Source organism: Heterocephalus glaber, unplaced genomic scaffold, assembly GCF_053883595.1.
Source record: "Heterocephalus glaber isolate CG9 unplaced genomic scaffold, H.glaber_assembly_v1.0 deba00001577, whole genome shotgun sequence".
Lineage (NCBI taxonomy): Eukaryota > Metazoa > Chordata > Mammalia > Rodentia > Bathyergidae > Heterocephalus > Heterocephalus glaber.
The window spans coordinates 16,429,227-16,454,505 of NW_028258358.1; the positions used below are offsets into that span (position 1 = coordinate 16,429,227).

At 37.1% G+C, this 25,279-nt stretch overlaps 1 protein-coding gene and 1 long non-coding RNA gene across 2 annotated transcripts in view; both read left to right on the forward strand.

The window, feature by feature from the left end:
* Positions 1 to 2,698, forward strand: part of LOC147823522 (uncharacterized) — a 30,370-nt gene extending 27,672 nt beyond the window's left edge. The window contains exon 3 of the long non-coding RNA XR_015443718.1: positions 2,570 to 2,698. This is a non-coding gene — a long non-coding RNA (uncharacterized LOC147823522). The remainder of the gene's footprint in view (positions 1 to 2,569) is intronic.
* A 534-nt stretch (positions 2,699 to 3,232) lies between these two features.
* On the forward strand, positions 3,233 to 11,977 carry LOC147823523 (uncharacterized). Its single transcript, XM_087192983.1, has 3 exons — positions 3,233 to 3,420; positions 3,994 to 4,172; positions 10,059 to 11,977. Exon 3 carries the CDS (start codon positions 10,100 to 10,102, stop codon positions 11,309 to 11,311), a length of 1,212 nt encoding a protein of 403 aa, XP_087049109.1. The 5' UTR covers positions 3,233 to 3,420; positions 3,994 to 4,172; positions 10,059 to 10,099; the 3' UTR covers positions 11,312 to 11,977.
* The last annotated feature ends 13,302 nt before the right edge of the window (positions 11,978 to 25,279 follow it).

Sequence of the window (25,279 nt, forward strand, 5' to 3'; positions counted from 1 at the left end):
GACAAAGTGGGAACCAGGAAGGGAAATGAGTTTTAACAGAAAGAAAAGAAGTTTACAGCCTTTTGTGGCTCAAGGGAGAAAAAGCTCACCCACATTGCTCCCTTTAAGAGGTTTTCCATGTTTAACTAGCTGCATGGAGATTCCCATATGGCTATTAAAGAGTTATATTATCAAATAGAAAAATAATAAGTATATTAAAAACAGTATATAATCATGCTATTAGAAGAGAAGGAGCAGGCCATGAGCACATTATATTTAAGAACTTAGAAGAGTAGGCACTCAATAAACGCCATGTACAGCATTGGATTTGAGAGCCTACTCTCTAAATCCAATATATAGCTAAATAAATAATGCAGCCTCAATAACTCTCAAAATAGAAAGTAAGTGGCCCATTAAGAGAACACATTAAGAAATCTTATTGACTCCTGCTCAGACCCTCCAAGTGCCACTATTAGTAAAATGTACACCGTCAACAGTTACCCACAGAAAACAATCTTGTTAAATACACCTTCAAGCCATAAATCTCATTGTTATTCAACTGATGACTAATGTTTCTTATTCAATATTTTTAAATGTTATAATTTTGGGTTTAATGATGCACTTTTAAGTGGCATGGCTTGTTTTCAGGAAGCAGTAAAAGTGCACATTTAAAAAAATAAACTAGCTGATATCTCATAGATTCTTGCCTGGGCCACTGCTCACATTCATGCTGTCCCATGCTTTGCTTTCAATTATTCTCTAACCGTAGACAAAGTTTTAAAAGGAATCATTCAAGTTATTTTCTGTCAAGTACCAAGAATGTAAAAATGGTTGTCTACTTGGCATTCTGAATGGAGTACTCATTTTATACAGACCTAGAATAATTATTCCAAATGAATTCATTTTCAATTGGATTTGCACACAGTCTGCCTGAATTGCATCGTTTTCAGTTTTTATCCATTTATTTGTGTAAGGTACTTCCATCTAGGTTTCAGGCACATCTTCATGGCAAGGATTATAATTCTCGGCTGAATTGCCATCCAGTCTTTGAATACAAGCGGTGTCAAGTACTCTGGCTCATGAACTCTTTGACGGTTTCCCCCACCTTCCAGCCTAGGTTGGAATACAAAAGCTGTTCTTCCTCAGATCTTGCTGATTAAGTTTTAACTCAACCTTTTGGCTATATATTTCCATATGTTTTCTACATACCAGATTTCTTTTCTCAACTTTCCTTTCTAATATCACTTTCTGCCTATTCCTCTCATAAGTTTCATTTCATTTCTATTCTTTTTCTTAGTTATAGCTTTATAGTCACTATCACCCCTGGAACTTTTATCTGATGTGGACGATCCAATTATTAGTAGTTCAAATCTCAAAGACCATTTCTAGATTGTTTCAAATTTAGAACTGCCCTACTTCATTTCCTATCATTAGATGAATGATAATATTCTGTCTGCAGAATCCAAGAGTACATGTAATGCACATTTAATTTGAGATGAATTTTGCAATTATATAAATCATTATTCTGATATAGCTGTTCAGCAATTTATACATCTGAGAATGAATTGAGTATGTATAATGTGGAATCTGTTTGAAACAAATTTTAATCTCTGAGACTTAGTGAGAAGAGATTGCCAAAAACCTTTCTTTTAACTGATAATGTAAAGTTGAGTGGAGGATTATATGCAAGGAATGAAGAAAATGAATTTGGAAAAATATTCTGAGAAGATGGAAAAGAGAAAATAACAGAGAATGGAAAGAAATAAAGGAGAGAAGGCAGAAGCAAAGGGATTAGAAGGGAGGAGAGGATAAAACCAGAGAAGGAGAGGGGCAGAAGAGGGAGAGGAGAAAGGACAATAGGACTAGCATTAATTTCACTAGGAGCACTCTTAGAGTAAAATAGTTGCAATGTAGGTTATTTTCCAAGCTTTTTAAAAAAATCCTTAGGTACAGAAGCAGAGAGGAGCTTGAAAGGAAACCTCAGGAGATGCATCTTTATTCTTTCTCCTTCCTACAGTGCGATTTTTGACAATTGCCTCCTAGTTATATGTTTCCTCCCTTTGCATATTTTTCATCAGAAATATTGTAACTATTAACCTCACTAACTCAAAGTCTTTCTTCTTTCCCTACAGAGAAAGGCATATCTGCTCTTGTACTAAAAGAGAAAAAATTTAGTGATATATACTAAAATGATTTTATTATTAAATTAATTTTTGATCTTTTAAAATTAAATTTAGGATAGATTTTGATGAGAGTAATTATAGAAGGTTATATTTTATCTTAGTCTCAGAGACAAAACAGTAGAATGACCACTAGTAGGAAAATGTAAACAAATAGCTTATAAATATTATGAAGTCACTAAAAGAATGATTTATCTTATTTGGGGTATTTTTATGAGTTAATAAGTGAGAAAAGAAAATAGAAGTTGTATAATAAATAGAATTCTAGTAAATCAATAACAAAACTGCATATACATCTATATCTATACATACATATATAGAGTTGTATAATTACATATACATGCTTGTCCTGTATTACATGTGGCTAGTGGAAAATAGCATATACTGAATTGTAGATGTATATATTTTAGGTGGTGGCTAGTGGATGTGAATAAAAGAAGATAGGAGAGAAAACAAGAATCAAGTTGGCAGTTATTGGGAAGGAGTTGGAGTTGAATGAGATAGTCATTGAACCAAAAAAGTATGAAAATGCGAACACAAGTATGTATATGTTACATACAATTTTGTTATGTTTGTACAGTTATATATTGTGTATATATGAATTTGTTTATGTATTTGCATAGATGAATTAGTTTTCACATAAGAAAATGGAAATAAGAGGATTTTAGCTATTTATTTATTCAGCTCTGTCTTCATTCCATCCAGTTTTCAATAAAAGCACAATTATTCTGGGCTTTGTGGCACATGCCTGTAATCCCAGCACGCTTCAAGGCTGAAGTATGAGATTACAAATTTGAGCACAGCATGGATAGTTTAGCAATCTAGAGAGACTGTCTCAAAAATAACAGTAACAACAACAAAAACCCAAGTAAAAGTAAAAGGCTGGGCATTTAGCTCAACGCAACAGCCCTGAGTTCAATCCCCATTTCTACAAACAAAACAAAACAAAACACAAAAACCATAATTATGTGCTTAGACAAATGCATAATTGCATAATGGACAAACATTTATATACGCCTTAATATAATTCATCTCATTTCCGTTCTCCACAATTTACACTATGGGATGTAAACTTGTACTTTAGGTTGTAAATCTACAAAAAGCCTAGAATATCAGCATTCTACAAATGACAACTTAAACTTCTTAGAAATAGCACTGTAACAAGACTCTGGGTTTTCTGAAGATGGCAACCCCCTGAATGCAAAAAATGGATTATCAAAAGAAGATGAAATTTTGAAATTTGAAGACAGTTTTATTCCAGGTCAGTAATCAATTTCTATACTTGTGTTTTAATAATCATACAATTATTCATTAAAATGGTTTATAATTTTTCAAATATACACTTTCCATTTGTATTTTTAATATTTATGTTATCCCTTTTGTAAAATTATATGTATTTGTCTCTTCTAAGGTTATGTGCCACTTCGAAAGGGTGGACATTCTGAGAAAAGAATAGTTAGATAATTTCACTGTTTTGTGAACATCATAGAACTAACACAAACCTAGATAAATGGGTCAATCATACAACATGGCTTTTTTGTTGCAATCAAAGAATATTATAAACATGAGATATATGAGACAGCTGCTAGTTGTAGGGGGCCCTGCCCCCCGCCCCGCTGGAACTCTTGAGTGCCTTCTACGGACATGCCCGGGCTTGTTGCAGATCTACCCGGCAACAAGGAAGTAGCCCCAGTACACTCCTCTTGCTCCTCCCCTCTCGCCCTACGGTATATATGTTGTAGCAGCTTCCGTAATAAACGAGACTTGATCAGAAACCTGTCTTGTCTCCATCTCTCGTGTCCCCTGTCCCTTCTCATCCTCGCTCCCCCTCTAGGGTCTTCGTTGACTTACCCGCGGGCCGGGACAAGTGGCGCCCAACGTGGGGCCAGAGAACGGGGGATCCAGTGAAGGACGCTGCTCAGGGGCCCTAAGATTAAGATTGAGGAACAAAGAGCATACTCGACATAGAAGAGGCTTGCGATTGATGTGGACCTGCCGTCTTTTTGCACCTCGGTGAGTTGAGCAGCGATTATGGGACAGGGCATTAGTCAGCACGAACTGTTTGTGCAAGGTCTCAAGAAGACATTACAGGCACGAGGGGTAAAGGTTACAGTCAAACAATTGCTGAAATTTTTTGATTATATTAAAGATCTCTGTCCCTGGTTCCCTGCTGAGGGAACCATTGACGAAGAGAGATGGAAAAAGGTGGGGGAGGCTCTCCAGGATTATTATGCCACTTGCGGACCCGGGAAGGTCCTGATTGTGGCGTTCTCATATTGGAATTTGATTAATGATATTATTTCCCAAAAAGCGAAGGATCCACTGGTAGCTCAGGCTATACAGGTTGGGGAGGTAGCCCTCCGTAGTGGTGAGGAGCTGACACCCGCTGGTGACTCCGACACAGTTCCCCGGGACGCCAATATGGCGCCGGGACCCAGGCCAGTTAAGGCCACGCCTTCCTCGCCAGACGAGGAAGAGGACTTGATGTCCTTTGACAGTGATGATGATCCCGCCCCCGACGGACATAACGTTCCCTCGGACCAATCCCAAATGGCCGCGATCCCTGCCAAGCCCTATAAGGCAAAGCCTCGCCGGACCCCCGCTTCCTCTTCCTCCGTTACTGCCTCTAAGGCAGCCCCACCCTCGTGGGAGGTTCCGCCCCTATATCCCTCCCTTCAAGCCTATCGCTGCTTGCCTCCGCCCCCAGATCCACCCCAAAAGGACTCCAGAACTGGCGAGTCTGCGGGGGAAGCATTGCGGGGCGGCTCTGGGTGCCCCCCTCCTTATATCCATCCAGGCCCCAGCACTCCCGCTTTGGCCTATCCTGTTGTTGATCCCCAAAAGGAACTCCGGGACAAAATAGACTTTCTAAAAGAACAGATAAGGTTAGAAAAGGAACATCAAGAACTTATTACCCAGCTTGAGGGCTTAAGAACAGGCAAGGCTCATGAAAATGTCCCTAGAGAGGACACCCATAAGCCACGACCCCCCATTAGGGGGGCGACCCCCAGGGTGCCGTCCGGGTCAAGGGTACCCCTAGAACTTGAGCCCGTAAAAGCCTTCCCTGTCACTGAGACTGTTGACGCACAGGGTCAGGCATGGAGACACCATAGCGGCTTTGATTTTAAGGTTATTAAAGAGCTTAAAATGGCTGCGGCTCAGTACGGGGCCACTGCACCTTACACCATGGCTATTCTAGAATCGGTGGCAGAAAATTGGCTCACCCCAATTGATTGGCAGACTCTGGCCTGTGCCACCCTTACAGGAGGTGACTACTTATTATGGAAATCTGAGTATGTTGAGAATTGTCGAGAGACCGCTAGACGCAATGCTCAGGCGGGGAATGGTTGGGTGCTTGACATGCTTCTTGGGGAGGGGGCCTACGCCGCTAACGACCATCAAATGCAATTTGACGTGGGGTTGTATGCCCAGATTCAGACTGCAGCCACTAGGGCCTGGAGAAAACTCCCTTCCAAAGGAGACGTGAGTGCCTCCCTCACTAATATCCGGCAGGGCCCGGACGAGCCGTTTGCGGACTTTGTCCACCGCCTTCTCACGGCGGCAGGCCGGATTTTTGGGAGCGCGGAGACAGGGACGGATTTCGTTAAACAGCTTGCTTTTGAGAACGCCAACGCCGCTTGTCAGGCCGCTATCCGCCCCTATAAAAAGAAAACTGACCTTTCCGGCTACATTCGCCTTTGCTCTGAGATTGGGGCCGCTTACCAACAGGGCCTTGCCATGGCAGCTGCCATGCAAGGCTTCACAGTCAAACAATTCTTACAACGCCACGTCGGCAATAAATGCTTCCAGTGTGGGGCCACTGGCCATTTTGCTAGAGAATGCCTGACCGCTAAAATGCAGGGCCCCAACGCTCCGCCCCCAGGGCCCTGCCCCCGATGCAATCGGGGAAGGCATTGGGCGAGTGAGTGCTGATCCAAGACTGATGCCCAGGGCCGACCCCTCCCCCCTCTCCAGGGTTCAAATTCGGGAAACGGGAAGGGGGGCCAACCCCGGGCCCCCAATTCCAAGCAAATTTACGGGGCGCTCAATTTTGCTCCAATAAACAGCAATCCATTTCAGACCTTGTCAGAGCCACAAAAGAAAGTGCCGGATTGGACCTCAGTGCCACCGCTCACACAGTATTGACCCCAGAAATGGGAGTTCAGGCCCTTGCTACGGGAGTCTTTGGACCCTTACCTAAGGAGACCTTTGGCCTTGTAATAGGCCGAAGCAGCAGTACCATGAATGGGCTGCTGGTTTACCCAGGAGTGATTGATAATGACTACTCTGGGGAAATTAAAGTTATGGTTTCTTCCCCCAAAGTTATTAATACCATTCAATCAGGCCAAAGATTTGCTCAATTGTTACTCCTTCCCCTTCTCTCTACCTCTAATAAGGCTCTTAAAAACGCCCGAGGCAGCCAGAGTTTCGGCTCATCTGATGTCTACTGGTCGGAGGTACTTTCAGCACAAAAGCCTCTCATGACCTTGTGGTTAGATGGGAGACAGTTTTCTGGGTTGGTCGATACTGGTGCCGATGTAACTATCATAAAGGGAGAGGATTGGCCTCAGGCGTGGCCATTAAAGGACACCCTCACCCATCTCAAGGGTATAGGGCAGAGTCAAAATCCTAAACAAAGTGCCAAAGATCTGACCTGGAGGGACCAAGATGGTAATCAGGGCACCATTCAACCTTATATCATCTCAGGGTTACCCATTAATTTATGGGGAAGAGACCTATTATCACAAATGGGGATAATTATTTCCAGCCCCAATGAAATTGTCACTATGCAGATGTTTAAAAATGGGTACATTCCAGGAACAGGGCTGGGAAAACACCCTACTAGCCTTACTCACCCCATTGAGCCTGTCCCTCGGCCCCCTCGAGCAGGGTTGGGCCATTTTCCATAGGGGTCGCTGACACTCCTGCGGTCCATGCTGAAAAGATCACCTGGCTCTCGGATGATCCAGTGTGGGTCGATCAGTGGCCCCTCTCCAAGGAAAAGTTACTAGCAGCTCAACAGCTGGTGCAGGAACAGCTTCATTCTGGCCATATCATTCCTAGCCATTCCCCTTGAAATACTCCCATTTTTGTCATTAAAAAACGGTCGGGAAAATGGAGGCTCTTGCAAGATCTCAGAGCAGTTAATAAAACTATGGTACTCATGGGAGCTTTACAACCCGGTCTTCCCTCACCGGTAGCCATCCCCCTTGGATATTATAAGGTTATTATTGATTTAAAGGATTGCTTTTTCACCATTCCCTTACATCCTGCTGATCAAAAACGCTTCGCTTTTAGCCTCCCGGCGACCAATTTCTGCGCCCCAATGCAGCGCTTTCAATGGCTAGTGCTACCCCAAGGCATGGCCAATAGTCCCACCCTGTGCCAGTCATTTGTAGCCGCAGCACTTCAATCCACCCGAGACGATTGGCCTCAAATGTATATTATCCATTACATGGATGATATCCTCGTGGCGGGACAATTGGGAAGTGAGGTTTTGGCTTGTTATGCTGACCTTCGGCGGGCCCTTGAATCTCGTGGCCTCCAGATTGCCCCTGATAAGGTTCAACTAAAGGACCCTTACAGTTACCTTGGATTTCAGATGAAGGGACGTCATATTTCCTCCCAAAAGCTTACCTTGCGGCTGGACGGTCTTAAAACTCTAAATGACTTCCAAAAACTGCTCGGAGATATTAATTGGCTTATGCCCTATTTAAAGCTCACCAAACATGACCTGAAGCCTCTCTATGATACCCTGCAAGGTGATAGCCACCCCACTTCACCTCGGGAGCTCACTGCCGAGGGGCGCAAAGCCATTGGCACGGTAGAACAAGCCATTCAAAATCAGACAATTACCTTTATAGATTATAACTCTCCTTTACAATATATCATTTGCAGAACCTCTCTCTCTCCCACCGCTGTCTTTTGACAAACCGCTCCCCTTTTATGGGTCCATCTCCCAGTTTCCCCTAAGCGGGTCTTTTACCCTTATTATGTTGCAGTTGCAGACCTGATTGTTTTAGGTAGAGACCATGGAAAGATGTACTTTGGAAAGGAACCTGATGTCATTATCCAACCCTACCCTAAAGATCAGATCGATTGGCTTATGCAGACTACCGATTCCTGGCCGATTGCTCTCGCTTCTTATTCAGGGTTATTGGACAATCACTATCCTCCCAACAAACTCATTGACTTTGCTAACAGACATGACTTCATTTTCCCAAAGGTCACTTCTCGTTCTCCTCTGCTAGAAGCCCTATCCGTTTTTACAGATGGTTCCTCCACCGGGATGGCTGCCTATGTGTGGGACGATAACATTGTTCAATTCCAAACTGCTCATTCATCAGCCCAATTGACAAAACTACAGACAGTCATAGCGGTCTTTTCTGCATTCCCTGCCCGAGCCCTTAATCTTTTTACTGACAGTGCTTATATTGCTCAATCTGTCCCCTTATTGGAAACATGTGGATTGATCAAACTTGCTTCTCAGACTGGTGGTCTCTTCCTCCAATTACAAGATTTAATCAGAAAGAAATCCGAATCCTTTTTCATTGGGCACCTTCGTGCCCACTCTAACTTACCTGGCCCACTCGCAAAGGGCAACCGCTTAGCAGACCTAGCTACAAGACCTCAAGCTTTGGCCTGTTCAATAAATACTGATGCCCCCATTCCAATTGACCAGGCACAAAAGGCACACCAACTACATCATCTTAATGCTCACACGCTTCACCTTATGTATAAGCTTACTAAAAAACAAGCTAGACAAATTGTTAAGGCCTGCCCTACGTGCACTCTTCATCTTCCTACACCTCATTTGGGAGTTAATCCTCGTGGCTTAATTCCAAATGCCCTCTGGCAAATGGACATCACGCATTACCCTGAATTTGGAAATCTTAAATATATACATGTCAACATTGATACCTATAGTGGATTCATATTTGCCACCCTGCAGTCTGGGGAAGCTACTAAACATGTCATCGCTCATCTCCTCATTGCCTTCTCAGTACTTGGATGTCCACAACAAATTAAAACAGACAATGGTCCTGGCTATACCAGCTCTGGCTTCTCCAACTTTTGCAAACAATTTGAAATAACACATATAACGGGAATCCCATATAATCCTCAAAGACAAGGCATTATAGAAAGGGCTAATCTCACACTCAAAATTACTTTAAACAAAATAAAAAAGGGGGAATGGTACCCTACTAAGGGGTCTCCTAGAAACCTGATATCACATGCATTATTCATTCTTAACTTCTTAAATTTGGGTGCCAAAGGTTTATCTGCAGCCAATCGTTTCTGGCAACCAGAGACGCAATGACAATTTGCCTCAGTGATGTGGAAAGACCCCCTGGACCACTCATGGCACGGGCCCGATCCTGTACTTATCTGGGGCCGAGGATCGGTGTGTATTTATTCCAAGGAAATGAAGTCAGCCAGATGGCTCCCAGAACGCCTAGTAAAACAAGTTGATAGGCGTGCTGATGATGCCAATGACCTGACGTTGTCCAATCCTGATCAGTTAACAATGGTGCCCGCAATTTCAATTTAAAATGAGCAAGGATATAATTCAGCTTATCTAGTTATGTTTGGGTGCACCCTGATGTTCTACACTGTCTTACATGTTTGTCTATTATTTGTTGTCTGTGTTCATGTAATTGAGCTCAAAATGTTCTTTTCTCTTTAAGGGATATTCACCCATTGTTACATTGATGATGTTATTTTATTAAAGATATGCTTTTCTCTTGGATCAAGGTATCACTGGAATTTATCAGATTAAAGTAATCTTTAGATGGGAACTCCCTTTGATGAATATAGAAGTGGCCACCCAGAAAATATTGTTCTGGTCTTAATTCCTCAAAGGGACTCCTTAGTGAAATTTATATCATGTGATCTTAGGAAACATCGTCATCATTTAAAGTTTGGACCTCCGGCGCACAATGACAAGGGAACTCATGAAGGACATCTGGCTGAATAAACGATCCGAAAACAAGAATAGGATGAGCTGGAAATGCCTAGTTCCCCTGATGTTGCTGACCAGGGTATGGGTGGTGTCGCCTTCAGAAGGGTTACACCACATGAAAAATATATGGATTCAGTTGGCAGGCTCGCTCAACTTATCTGAATTTTGTCTAAGTGCTAATGTAAACTTTCATTATATGTTGGGAAGTTGCCTCGTTCCTGTATGTACCCCATTGGAATCATTGCGGCCTTATACTCTGTTTAAGGATATTCCAGGAAAAAATCTCACATATACAGATAGTTACAATTGGGGATCTGCTACTTGTCGCAGGCCCAAGAATGCTGTCAAATTATATTCACCTAAGGTAATTATGTCTAATAAGACCGAATGTACTGTATACAGAAATTGTACAACTAAATGTCTACAAGTTAAACGTTTGGAAAACATGTCCTGCCGTGTTAAACAAGAAATTATGTATAGTAATTGCCATGTCTCTTTGCCAATGGGTTGGTTTTACACTTGTAAAAGGGAAACTTTTAATTACATTCCGGCCAACTTGAGTGACACTCGTTGTTGCTTGAGTCGGCTGGCTGTGATATTACCAGACAGAACTGATTTGATTGTACCTAATCGAATTAGACGGTGGTCGCCGTATACCACCCCAGGATGTAATGATGATGTGGGTCTATTGACTGATGCAGAAATGTTAGTCATGATAGGGTCTTTCGTTGCTGTGCCGTCCATTGGGGTACATGCAGAAGCGGCAGTACGAAGATTAGCCTGTAAAGTGGTAAAAGGATTGAATGCCACCTCCACCGCCCTGGCGTTGATTAATCAAGAGTTACAGAAACAAAGACAAGCTATTTTGGATAATCGAGCAGCAATAGATTATTTGTTGCTTTTTCATCACCAGGGCTGTGAAAAAATAAAAAATATGTGTTGTTTTAATTTGACTGACAATGGGAAAAAAATCGATGATACAATAAAACAGTTGAAAGACCTGGCTAATAAGGTGCATAATGAGGATGGCGGAGACCTTTTTAAATGGTTGACCTCATGGCTACCCAACCTACAATGGGTAAAACAATTGTTTCTTGCCATTGCAATTGTATGTGTTTGTCTGTTATTGTCATGCTGCTGCATACAATGGATACCAATGCTTATACGTAGAAATCGCTTTGACTTTTAGATAAAAGGTTCAGGCCGATATGATTTGAAAGCCTTGTATTCCCCTTTGTATTTTAACCTATGTTAATCTTAGTAACTAAAATGTCTTCGGATAGTTTTGATTTTGTAAACTTGTGATTTCCCCTGGAGCTATAGTGGAGACCAAGATGTACGTCAAAATCAGCGATAAATTACTGTCAGGATGTTGGCTGGACATACGCTACATGGGCCGATTCCATCTCTGCCACGGCGTAAAATTCTCGCCCCGCCTGGTGAGTGGGCTGGCAAGCCAATGACGGGCAACTGGGCAAGCGTGCCATGCAATGAGAGAGCCCTCGTGTGCCGCCTAAGACAGGTGCCAGAGCCTCGATTCTCTGGTTAACCAATGACGGGTAAGGTGCACGGTGCAGACACGCATGTTGCTCTGACCCAAGACAGGCTCAGCCCCCGCAGGCTTGACTCTCCTGACGCTTTTCTAAAAAATAATTTTAAAAGGGAAGACCTGTAGGGGGCCCTGCCCCCCGCCCCACTGGAACTCTTGAGTGCCTTCTACGGACATGCCCGGGCTTGTTGCAGATCTACCCGGCAACAAGGAAGTAGCCTCAGTACACTCCTCTTGCTCCTCCCCTCTCGCCCTACGGTATATATGTTGTAGCAGCTTCCGTAATAAACGAGACTTGATCAGAAACCTGTCTTGTCTCCATCTCTCGTGTCCCCTGTCCCTTCTCATCCTCGCTCCCCCTCTAGGGTCTTCGTTGACTTACCCGCGGGCCGGGACAGCTAGTGTAACACAGTATGTATATTACTGTGATATGGTAACTTTTTCGTAAGTAGGAATATGTCTAAACTTATAAAAGTATAGTACCTTAAATATATAAACCAGTAAAAGTCATTTATCATTATCAAGTATTTTATGTACTCTCTGTAGTTGTACATGTTATATTTTATATGACTGGTGCACAGGATTTATTTACAACAACATCTACACAGGCATGCAGTATAATGTTATGGTGACTACAGATTCACTAGATGATAGAAATTTTTCAGCTCTGATATAATCTTATAGAAAGAACCTTGAGGAGCTGGGGATTTAGCTCAGTGGTTCCGCTGCCTGCCTTGCAAGCTCAAGGTCCGGAGTTCGATCCCCAGTACCAAAAAAAAAAAAAAGAGGAGAACCTTGATTATATATGGTCTCTGTTATTGACAGGAAACATTGTTATGTGATAAATGACTGTATAATATTTTTAAACTGGATCTTTAATTAAATAAATATATATGACAAGTTTTAATGTTTAAATTGTTCAATAATTTTTTTTTTCTTTTTTGTACCAGGGATCAAACTTCGGACCTTGTGCACAAGGCAGGCAGTGGAACCACTGAGCTAACTCCCCAGCCCTGTTCAATGAATCTTAAAATGAACAATGGCATTATTTTTTTGCTGCTCTTTCATGTCCCAGCTTCAGACTGTAAAGCATGTTATATGTTGATTTAGCTATTTGCTTTAGAATTTATCTCTGTATCGAAACTATTATATTTTGAATTCAAATTGCCATGTTTGAGTATTCACTTTACATATTAGCTATTGAATTTTATTCTGAAAGATACACATTTAGCTCACCTTTTCCTTATTTCTTCTGAATGCCATAACTTAATACCTGTTCTCTCAAGTTTGGTCAATATTCATTCTTTATATATTATAAATTATATGATTTAACAATTTTTTCTGACAACATATTGAATTTTCTCAACTTGTGAACACCATTTTTCTCTGAAATAATTTTGTCATTTTTTTTCCCTGCTGGATTTTTTATCATTAAATTACCAACAAACTCTTCATCACAAGTGAAGATTAGAAAGTACTGCAATAGTATAGTGCCTGATCATTGTATCTTTCTCAAATAACATCATCCCACTATATAATCCTCACAGTGATGGCTTGTTTGGCAAAGAAATGTGTCTAAATGTTTGTTTCAAACATGAGCATGTTATAAAGAGTGTAGGAATTTCTTATGATTAGCAAATAAGTGTACCTACTGGGGTTTTAAACATTCTAGGTAATTTATTTACCATTATCCTCAAATAGGGATTTACTATATATATATATATATATATATATATATATATATATATATATATATATATATACAACATTGGAATCCAGATGTGATATTTACACTAGTATTTTGTGTAAAAGATATAACAAAGCTATTGTCTTATTTGGTAGCTTGAACTGATTGGAATTTAACTAGTTAGGATGAATAGTTTTGCTTGAAAATCATTATGTAGGTGGTTAGAATTTAGATTGGTCAGCTGCCTAATTAATTCCAGATTTCAAATATTTTCATTCTAAATTTTCTTCCTGGCAGGATAATTATCAAGAACAATAAGGATGAGTATAAATTATTTTGGAAAATTTTATGTTTAAGGTTAAAAATAAGTTCGTGATATTAAACTTCAGTTGCACTTGGTAAATGTATCCTTTATCACCAAGTTTTTAAAACATTTTTGGAAGCAATCCCTGGAGTATTTTGTCATCCTCAGTGTAATTTAGAAGATGATTTTCAATTGGCTATATTTCACATCACCTGCAGCTTTCAGAAATAATTAAGATTTTCATTCAACAAGTCCTAGATATTAATTTATATAGCAAGTTAAAATAATTAAATCTGTGTGCTTATGAGGCAAGGTGCCTTTATTAAAAGGAACATCTGATGATGAAGATCAAATGAAGTCAAGCAGTGATTTAATTCTCTAGTCAAAAGAGGAAAATATATGATAATATTTGGAATTTGACCTCAGCTGCTAAAGGGAAAATAAATTATAAGCAAAGGTAGAAACCTATATTTTAGCTTTTTTTCAATGCGATTTACCGTTCATAACATAAAAAATTTACTATTTGATATATTGCATGGTTTGTGCAAGTCAAACATTATTATGCTAAATTATTGTTTTGCAAATATGATTTGTAGCGTATACCAAGGCGTCATTGTAGTCCTGTCTTTCTGAAAGCTAAAGTAAACAATGTATGACTGGACAAAGATTGCAAGTTGCCTGCAGTTTTGCCTGAAATCACAAACTTTCAGTGGGAGAAAGTTCTCTTGAGGTCAGAGAGTACCAAAGAAATTTGTTACACCCTTCTCAGTCCTTCTGGTTCTTCATAATGAGAGGAGGAAAACTGAGTAGAGCAACTTTGAAGTTCAGTATATCATTGCAGAGACCTAAATCTAAAGAATGACAGATAGAAACTTAGAGAATAGTATGAGGGTCTAGCAGTCATTACAAGACCAATAAATAGCTGGACAAGGGCTTAGCTAAGGTGTATATTTTGACTGAGGAGTGAGGGATAGAGAAGTAGTATAGCAGGTAGATTAAGATTTCTAATGTGTCTTATGCCTGCAGCACATTGAACACAGGAACAAAAATGAGAATAAACTTGCTTGTGATATTAATTGTATAATAAAGTTCTGGAGGAAACCAAAAGTATTTTTCTAAACACATTATAGAATGTCTGATAATTTAGGCTCGCATCCTGAGCATATTTGGCAGAATTTCCAGAAGTAAGGCCAATCCTTAAGATACAAAATCAGAAAAGAAAAGTTAATTTTCAAAGATGTATTTTAAAATATGACTGGTCTTAAAATGTGAACAGCACATTAAACTAAATTTGACCTTCTTGGCAATGTGAAATGAAAGATGAATCCTTTTGCCAAGATAGAATTTTTGTTTATCTAAATATTAAATGGCAGACATTGTTCTTCTGAAAGTCTGACTTATCTTAGATCTTGAATTTTCTACAATGAAGGATGTCTCTAGATATTTCAAACAAAACTTTTTTTTTATTATTCTAAATACATATTTTTTCATCATTCTCTAGGGAAAAGTCTCTTACTAAAACAGCTCAGTCATAATTGGACATATATATAATCTGACTGTATTATAACATTTATGACTTGGATGTATTTGCCTCATAACTCACGTATATCATCTTAATTTCTTAATGTATCTCTTTAATTTTTCATTATGAAATATGTCCCTAACGATGATATTAAATCTGTGCTTACAAAAAAATTTCTGTTGAATACTTACTTTTTCCATTACCTAGCAACATTTTTTATACTAACAATGTTAGGGCTTATTAGTAAATTTAGGCTGAGTTCCAAGTTTTTAAAAATACTCCAAAAGACATTCAATATAAATGTATATATTTTATAGCACTTGTGTTAGTCGGTCTGGAGCTATAGAAAATGATTCTGGTCTTAAAAAGCCTCTACAGCTTGGTTAATCATTTGGGAGTCTTCACATTCAAAGAATGTAACTCTAAGCCAAGATTTTAGCACTGTGGCATATCACTTAGTAAAGACTGGTATACATGGATTCTCACAACCTGTTCCTATCAGCTGAGAGTCCAAAATTCAATATTGACTTTAAGAAGAAACCTAACAATGAATTCTAGACAGAATTTCAAAGGGAAAGTAAGTAGCAAGCATTGTTTTGTTCTCAATTCAATCTTTGGGTGTTTGCCATCCTTTTTAGTCAGTTTGTCCAACAGGTGGCTATGGCAGGTGATGTTAGATGCTCTTTATGTAAGAGGTACTACTTAAAGTCAAATAGCTCTTAAGTGTAAGAACTAAGATAGAAACCCAGGCCTCCTTATTCCAGTTTTATAGCTAAAATATTTACCAAAGAGCTTAAATTATTAATCTTTTGCAGGAGAGTTAGGTAAGTTTGGATTTGATTCAATAATCAAGAAAGTAGCTGAAAGTGATTCTGTTTTAGAAGTGCAACTCCTTGTGAAGTCACAAGAAATAGAAATTTATAGTGAATTTAGAGTAGGGTGCATTTCTTTGTTTCTGTTCCCTGACACATTTCTTTGTAATCTATTAATATTTATAGATACAATTCCAAAAATATTAAGTGTGTTAATCAATCCCTAAAAGGATTGGACCTCAACTTTAAGTATTATGCCTTTGCTTATCTTGTCAAAACTTTGTTTTACTGGATTTTTAATTACTAATTTATTCCCCTCTGCAGATGGTCATGAGAGGAAGTTCTTTCTCCCTTGACTCAAGTAATTTATTAGTTTGTTGACAGATTGGAAAAGGCTGGGCTCTCTGCTTATCACAGTTAACGTCTCAAATATGCCTGGGGAGTATGTATTTTGTACTTGTAAGGTCATCATGTTACCACAAGCTTTAGCCTGTTTGTTTGAATAAAGGCAAGTACATGTACATAGATCATTCACTAAACTTAATTGTTAAAAATATCATGGATAACAAAGATAAATAGTATCTACACAATTCCTGAAAAAATGATCTCAAAATTCCTACCATATCATCACATTCTAATGGCAAACTATGTATTTGGTTTTTAGTTCCACATATATGCACTAGTTTAGTTTACTTTTTAATTTTACATAGGTACCACAATAGTTAATTCTTACAGAGTTGTTTTTTAGAATTAATGAGTGCAACGATGTCTGGGATCAACATATCTATTCATGAAATATCCCCAGATTTCTTTTTGACTATATATTTATTATGTTTAATAAATTATATTATTTTGTTATATATATTTATTTCTTGGAATATGTATATATTTCAGTGCTATCTATGAGAAAAGGAATATCTGCTTTTACAGGTCCTGACCAGTTATTATTTCTGAAGTCTTTTGTCAGTTTTAACATTGGAAATTAAAGACTCAGTCTAATCTTACCTTTCTCTATGAAATTTTTTAAAAGGGTAAAATTGAAGAAATTTTTCAGATTTTTAAATGTATTCAGATAAAAATTTAGATATTACCTAATGTGAGTCTTTGAAAAATAAGTTCATCATTCAATTTTAATCAATTATTGTGTCACCAAAGACTTACGGTAACACACAAGACACAAAATATGGAGGCAGAGATGTTATCTTCTTGTGCTGCTTTTAGTTGTCCATTGGATATCTGCAGGCTGTCTCTGGGTCCATCGTTCTTATGAGTAATGTATTTAATTTATGTGTAGTGTTAGTAACAGATCTGACCATATTTCCCTGTTTAACTTGGCTGATGCAATACCAGTAAGGTTTGTGGCTTGTTTCTTGGAATTTTACAACAGGAATTTGTAGGATAAACTCTGTATAATCAAATTTACCTGTTGCCTGTTTTATTTTTGTACCCTTACTTCAATTTGCCTTACTTTCCTCACTAATGAATAGCTATTTTTTGTTTTTCCTCCTTCTGCATTTTAAAAAGTGCTTTAAATTAATTTAAACAGCAAGCCAAGACTCTTTTTCAGTGCTAAGAAAATGTTGTAACAGATTGCAGACTTTTTGAGGAGAAACCATGCTCCATCTGCATTCACTGGCCCTGGGCCATATATTACCTGATTCAAAAAAAGTGTGAGTTCTACTCTAATTGAGCCCAGAGTAGTTCTCTGTCTTTATTTTAACATAGAACCAAGTGTTCAGCGATATATACACCTTCATTTCTGATGAAAAGCAAATTGTGCAATCAACACTGTTTATAAGGTTCAACTTCACTGAGCTGGTGCAGTCAGAGGAATAGCTGAAAGGGCTTATGTCTCCTTTTTCCCCTCTTTCAAAAGCCCAAGATCCAAAAACCTAAAGAATCATCTTTCACAAGTCAGTTGATATTTATTGAATTATTATTTTGATATTTCCCTACAAGTTACTGAGTTACACTGGAAAAAATGCTATGTATTTTTCCTAAGATAAAATTTCAGAGAGAGAGAGAGAGAGAGATAAAGGAAGAGAGGAGAGGAAGTATTACAAAGTTATGGGAAGGGACGAGATGTTTTCAAGAGAATCACTATCAAATTATTGAACTAGAAATAAATTGAACTAAAGTATTCTGGGGTTTTTTTTGACACCCTGTAGTCTAGGGTGACCTTGAACTCACTATGTAGCCCAGGCTGGTCTGGAACTTATGGCAGTCCTCCTGCTTCAGCCTTACAGGCAAGTCTTTTTGTAAAACTAATGTCTTTTTAAATTCTATTTATTCCTAAATTTAATGTTTGGGTAAAGATTAAAATAGGAGTAAAAGTGACATTCTCCATGAAAAATTTGTGAAGCTTAACCAGTTACTGGTCCATATTTATTTATATTCCTATACCACATATAAATGAGGATATAAGGAAATTAATCATATATGCACACTACAATGAGCAGATTCCTTTTCTCAGGTAAACACACCAAAATGTAGTCTGCCATTCAGAGTGCAAACCAAAGGACTTAATAATGAACAGATTAATATTTCTTGTATTCCCACAGGCATAGTGTAATATATCTGGATTATTCAGAATGCATTTTAAATATAAGTTTAAAACTTGAGAATTTCTTTTAATATAAGAATAATTAGAGGTGTCCCTGCTTGTTTGGTTTAGATTAATACTGTGTTACCTAGCATGAAAAATATTTGAAAGTTTAATATGTTATTATTTCTGCTACTAGTTTATTTAGGATGTTCAAGTCTTTATCATCATGGAGTATTTATCTTCCTTCTTAAAGTAACTTCTCTTAGATTTTTATTATGATATATACACATATTATATTTCCTTAAATATTTGCTTTTCCATTGAGTTTTCATGTATTTTTCTGAAAGTTCATTAGTGGCTATTAATTTTTTAAAAAATATTGGATTCCAATGTGGTGTTTTCAACCATATATATATTTTTTTCTATGGTAGCATTATTCAGGAAGTCTTTAACTGTGCCTATGACTTCATGTGTTTTCCAGCAGTTTAAAAATTTCAGGTTTTATATGTAGGTGTTTGATTTATTTTATGTTGATTTTTGTATAGGAAAAGAGATAGGAATCTAGTTTCAGTCTTCTTCATATAGATGTCCAGTTTTCCCAGCAGTCTCTGTTAAAGTGGCCATTTTCTTGCAACATATGTTTTTGGCTCCCTTTGTCAAGAATCAAATGGCTATAGTTGCATGAGTTTGTTTCTGCGTCCTCTATTCTGTTCCATTATTCTGTGTCTATTTTTTAAATTTTAATTTTATTGGTACATTTTAGGTATACAATATAATGACATTCATCATTGGAAATTTGCACTTTTACATAATCTCTCTTGGTTTTTATTTTTTCCCCATTCCCCTCCATCCCTCCCTATTTACAAAGACTTTGTTTCCATTTTTTCATTTTCTCATATTAATTCCATTCCCTTCTATCCTCTCCCCTACCCCTCCCACTTCCCCCTCCCCTTTGGACTTTTTCTCCCTGTTTCACATTATCTATTATACCTTTTAGTTCTTATTTACACTTTCAATTTCTCACACTAGAGAAACTACTTCAATGGAGTGAGTCCAGGTTCTTATTTTGATCTGTTTTGAATGTTCCCTTTCTCATGGTAGCCACTGACGACCCAAATGCACTACATTTTTGGTCAGGCTATGATCCCAGTTTCTGATAAACTCTTCATATTTCTTCTATGTACTTTTTTCTAATGTGTGCAAGATCAGTGTGCCTGAAGCTTGGGTAACTATGTTTTTTATCCATGTGTTTCCTTGGTTAGTTGGTGTAAACTCTAAATCTCTCTATGGTTGATAAGGCGCATGCAAATTAGTGGAGATCCCCTCCTAAAATTATGTTCATTGCTATGACCTGTCCTTATATTTGGATCTCAATTGAAAATGCTGCTATTAGTTTTCACCCTTCATGAGCATCAGTATTCTCAACAGTTTGTGGAGGTTTCAGTCCATTGTCAGCTGGCTCCAAGGCAGGGTGTCATGGCAGAGAAGAAACAGCTCAGGGCATGGCAGGTAGGAAGAAGAGGGCTCTATTTTTATGGCAGTAGCATGCTGTTTTTGTTATTATGGCTTTGAGTATAATTTGAAATTGGGTATTGTGATTCATCTGGCTTACTTTTTTTGCTTAGGATTGCTTTGGGTATTCTCTCTCTCTCTCTCTCTCTCTCTGTGTTTCCATCTGAATTTCAGGATTTTTTTTTATCAGCTCTGAAAGTCTTTTGTGTGGAGTCTTTAGGGCTTTTTATGAATAGGAGCATATCATCTGAAAATGAGGATAATTTGACTTCTTCCTTTCCTATTTGTATCTCTTTGTCTCTTGCATAATTGCTGTAGCTAAAATTTCATAAACTATATGGAACAGGACTGGTAAGAAAGAATGACATCCTTGCCTTGTTTCTGATTTTAGAAAGAATGTGGTCTGCTGTTGTCGAATATTCAGATTAATGTTGGTTAAGATTTGCCATTTATATCCTTTTTCTATAATGAGGTATGATCCTTCAATATCTAGGTTCTTCAATGATTTAATCATGAAGAGATGTTAAAATTTTGTTGACTACTTTTTCTGCATCAGTTGAGATCATGTGATTTTTATTCTTGGTTCTCTTTATGTGCGTGTAGTAAAACAAATTTTGTATTTTGAACTATTCTTGCATCCCTGAAATAAAACCAATTTCATTTTGTGTATGATCTTATTAATGTGTTCTTGAATTTGATTAGAAAAGATTTTACTAAGGATTTCAGCATCTATGTTCATCATGGTTCTTGGTCCATAGTTTATTTTTTTGTTGTTTTCTTGGTGGTTTTAGTAACAGGGTGATGTTGGCCTGGTAGAATGCATTTGGAAGTATTCCTTCGCATTCTATTTCACAAAAGAATTTGAGGAGCATTGTGTTAGTTATTTAAAGGTTTAGTAAATTTTCAGCAGTGAATCCATCTGATTCTTTTTCGGTTGGGAGACTTTATTACTGATTCAGTTCCCTTTTATAGTGTTGACATGTTTAGGTCTAGATATTCATTAATTTCTTCCAGATTATTCAATTCATTAGAATATAGGTTTTCAAAATAGAGCCTAATGGTACTTTTGATTTCAGAGGCATCTGTTGTAACATCCCCCCTTTTATTGCTAAACTTATTGATTTGAGTCTTTCCTTTCTTTTGGTTAATTTCTAGGTGTTTATCAATGTTTTTTACATGTTCAAAGAACCAACTCTTTTTTGCGTTGATCTTCTGAATTATTCTTTTAGTCTCTATTTCATTAATTTTTACCTATGATATTATTTCTTTCCTTCTTTTGGGTTTGGTTTTGGTTCATTTTTGTTTTTCAAAAAGCTTAGGATCCATGCATCAGATCTGATTTTTTTAAATACAAGCACTCAGACCCATGAATTTTCCTCTTTGAACTGCCTTTGCAGTTTCCAAGTGATTCTGGAATGTTTTGTTTCTATTGCTAGTCAATTCTTTGAATTTTAAATTTCCTCCCTGATTTCTTCAACTCCAATTATTCAAAATGAATTGTTCAATTTCTATCTGTCTGTATAGTTTCTGTATTTCTTTGGCTGTTTATAGTTTTATTTCATTATGAACTGATAAACTATAAAAATTTATTTCAATTTTTTGCATTTGTTGAAACTTGCTTCATGGTCTAATATATCTATTTTGAAGAAAGGTCTCTGCAGTACCTAAGAATGTGTATTCTGCAGTTGTTGTTTGGAATGTTCTGTAGCCATCTCTTCAGTCCATTCAATCTATAGTGTAGTTTAACTCTGATATTCTTTTCTTCTATTTTGGAAGGAGGGCTAAGAATGATGATCTATTAGAGAGAATGGAGTACTAAAGTAACTAGTATTTTATTGGAAGTTTTTCATGTAATGGAACATATCATTCTTTGCTATCCTTGCCTTTAGAGCTTCTGCAGAGAAGTCTCAAGTTATTCTGATGTGCTTGCCTCTATAAGTGAATTGAAATTTCTCTTTGAAAGCTGTTAGTATTCTTCCCTTGATCTGTACCTCTTGACGTTTTAACTATTTTGTGGTAAGAGGGGTTCTTTTTTTGGTTATGCCTAGTTTGTGCTCTGAATGCCTCATGTATCTGGATATCCTTATCTTTTCCATAATTTAAAACATTTTCCATTGTTATTTCATTGCATAGATTTTCTATACCATTTTTCTGAAACTTGGTTCCCTCTTCTCTACAAATAATTCATAAAGTTGGGCTTTTCACCATGTCCCAGATTTCTTGGCTATTTTGTTCATTATTATTATTATCATTATTATTATTATTAGTGTCTGAGCGTCATAATTTATCAACCTTATGTTCATGCCCAGAAATTATGTGTTCTGCTTAGATTTAGTCTATTTTGGTGAGGTTTTCCACCGAATTTTTCATTCATTGAGCTTTTAATTTCTGGGATTTGTATTTTATTTTTAGAATCTCTGTTACTTGAACTGCTCGTTTATATCCCACATCATCTTCTTTGATTAATTCAGTTGTTTATTTGTATAATCATTGAAGTCTAATCATTTAAAAAAATCAGTCTTTTGAATTTTATCAAAAATTTCATCTTCTTTGATATCTTGGACTCCATCCATTGATGAGTTATGGAACTTTGGAGTTATTTTACCTTCTTTTTCAATCTTCTTGTGTTTTTACATGGATATTTGTGCATTTGTGGGGATGGATATCTCTTGTACTCTATATAAAAGATTTTTACTCTCCAGCTTCCTTTTTAGTTTTCTAAAATTCTTCTATTTTAGTTTATTAATTCATGTGTATTGTAGTTAATGTTTACATTCCTTATCGGAAGATATTACATGTACATAATAGCTCTTAATTCCATTCTTCATCTCATTTCCCCTTTCCCCCACCAATCTGTTGATTCCCTTCCTTTTTTCTGTACATGTTTCCAGTACATGATGTTTACATTCCTTCTGTTGAGTATATGCACATAACACATCCCAGCTTCTTTTTCATCCCTTGTCTTTTCCTTCCCTCTCTTCTCTCTCCAGCCCTGCTCAGAAAAGAGAATAAAAAACATGGTAATAATGAAGACACAAAGTCAAACCTGACATAAACATACAGTAAAAAACAGTTAAAACTAATAACTCTACCAGAATTCATAATGGAAAAGAGAGTAGCATTATTGTCAGCTAAAATAATAAATAAAAAATATTAAAAGTAGAAATTAAAACTTGATGTGACAAGTGAAGGGAAAATGGAAGAAGTAGAAAAATAAAAAAGAAAATGAAAAAGAGGGAAAATGTGAGATAAAAAATTCAATTACAGAATTTAAAAGTAAGTAAAATTAGATAAAAATAATAGAAAAAACAACAAATGTTAAAACTTAAAAGGAAGAAAAACATTAAAAAAATGAAAAAGAAAGACAAAATCACTGAACAAAGAAAAAAGAAAAATAAGTCTAATAATTTTTCTGTACACTGTAATGTATTTAAGAGTAAAGTTCCTTTCCAGGACTTGTAGTGTTAGAATCCACTGGATATTGCTAAGCCATAGTTCCTCACAACTTGAGCATCTTTTATTTGCACTTTCTCTCTCTACAACTGTCTCTTGTGGCCATCTCTTATCCAGTCTTTGCAGCAAGGTGTCCCTAGAGACTTTGACATGTGGGTATTCTGTGACTTCTGATCACCAGAGTATCTGAGCCTTAGACAATAAGTTCATTTTTAAAAGGACTCCTGAAATATGGATAGTGCTACCCTGGTTTCTCCAAAATCACCCTGTTATGTGAGAGGTGTCATTTTCAGAGCAAATATTGTCAGTTAATTTACAACTTAAAGTAACTGTGGGTTTTTCCCCCATTTAGCTATTCTTATTAGTCTGTTATTTATCACTGGGACTGCCAGCTCTGTTTGGGCCTACCTTGTATTTATAGAGTAAGGTACCTCCTTTGGCATCTTAAATGGTGTTGTGGACTGCTTTATTCTTTTCTCTAGATTTTCTATTTCTCTGTGAATTTTAGATTTCCTATTGGGTCTTTCTTGATTCCAAGAACTCTTCTTTCTCTTCTTGATTCCAAGAACTCTTCTTTCTCCTCACTGAGTAGCTGTTTCTCTGCTGTCCTAATTTCTGGAATCAGAAGGACTATAATATTCTACTTGCTTCTGCTTCTTCTTGGCCATCTTGTCCCCTCAAGTTTTACTTCCCTTTGATGTAAAAAAAAGAGGAGAATGTTTCTCACATTATTTTTATATCTTGACTGAGCTTATTTCAGCAAAAAAAGAAAACATACATGGAAAAAGAAATTGATTATAATTATTAATTTTTAACTGGAATCATTGCAGCTACTTTAGAAGTAATTATACTTCCTTTCTTCAAAATACAATCATTTTGAACATTTCAAATTGAAAAAAATACCAAAAGTCTTCTGGTTAATCAATTCATTAACTTACCTGCAACAAACATAGATCAGTTAAATTGATTATTATACTATCAGTTATTGGCAACAGGATGGGGGGAATATTGTCTCCTGGGTATTTCCTTCTTCCAAGAAGAGAAAATTATCACATTTTTTCAACAGTTTCTTTTGCCATTTGTGTGCTAGACATTGCTATTGTAATGTAGCATCTTTCCCATTGGATTCAAATGTAATTTGAGTGCTGCAATACTAGTTGTCACACAACTTGAAGTTTATTTACTGTTGTCTTTGATGGAGAAAAGAGGTATAGTTTCCCAATTAATTCTCATATTCAATATTAGTTGATGTTCTATAATAGGCAAAAATAAGATAAATTTATATTTTAATGAGAGGAATACATACATTAATAATTCATAATAGAATTTCTTCTTTGTCCCACAATGGAGTTAAAGGAAGTATATTTCTCCTCAATCCCAAAACAACCAAAAGAGGAGACAAAATAAAATAAAGCAACAAATTCAAAACATTGAGCATTAAGAATCAGGGTAAGTACTAGAGAGATTAGAAAAAAAATAGGGATGTAACACCTATGATTACTTTCACTTACTACAACAAATTTACAGACATTAAGGTAGAGAAGAAACCAGAAGATAGCAGTTTGCTTAAGTTGAGAAAATGTATTTGCAAACTCACAGAAAACGAAACATCTAGAGTTTGAAAATCAGTATATGTGTGTAAGAAGTACCTGAGGCTAGGAAAACAAACATTTTAATGACTAAAGGAAATCACAGGTTTTAGAGGACAAGGGCTAGTACCAGTTACCAATGTTCAGAGCAAGAAGCTTCATAATTCACAGGTATCAGAGTATA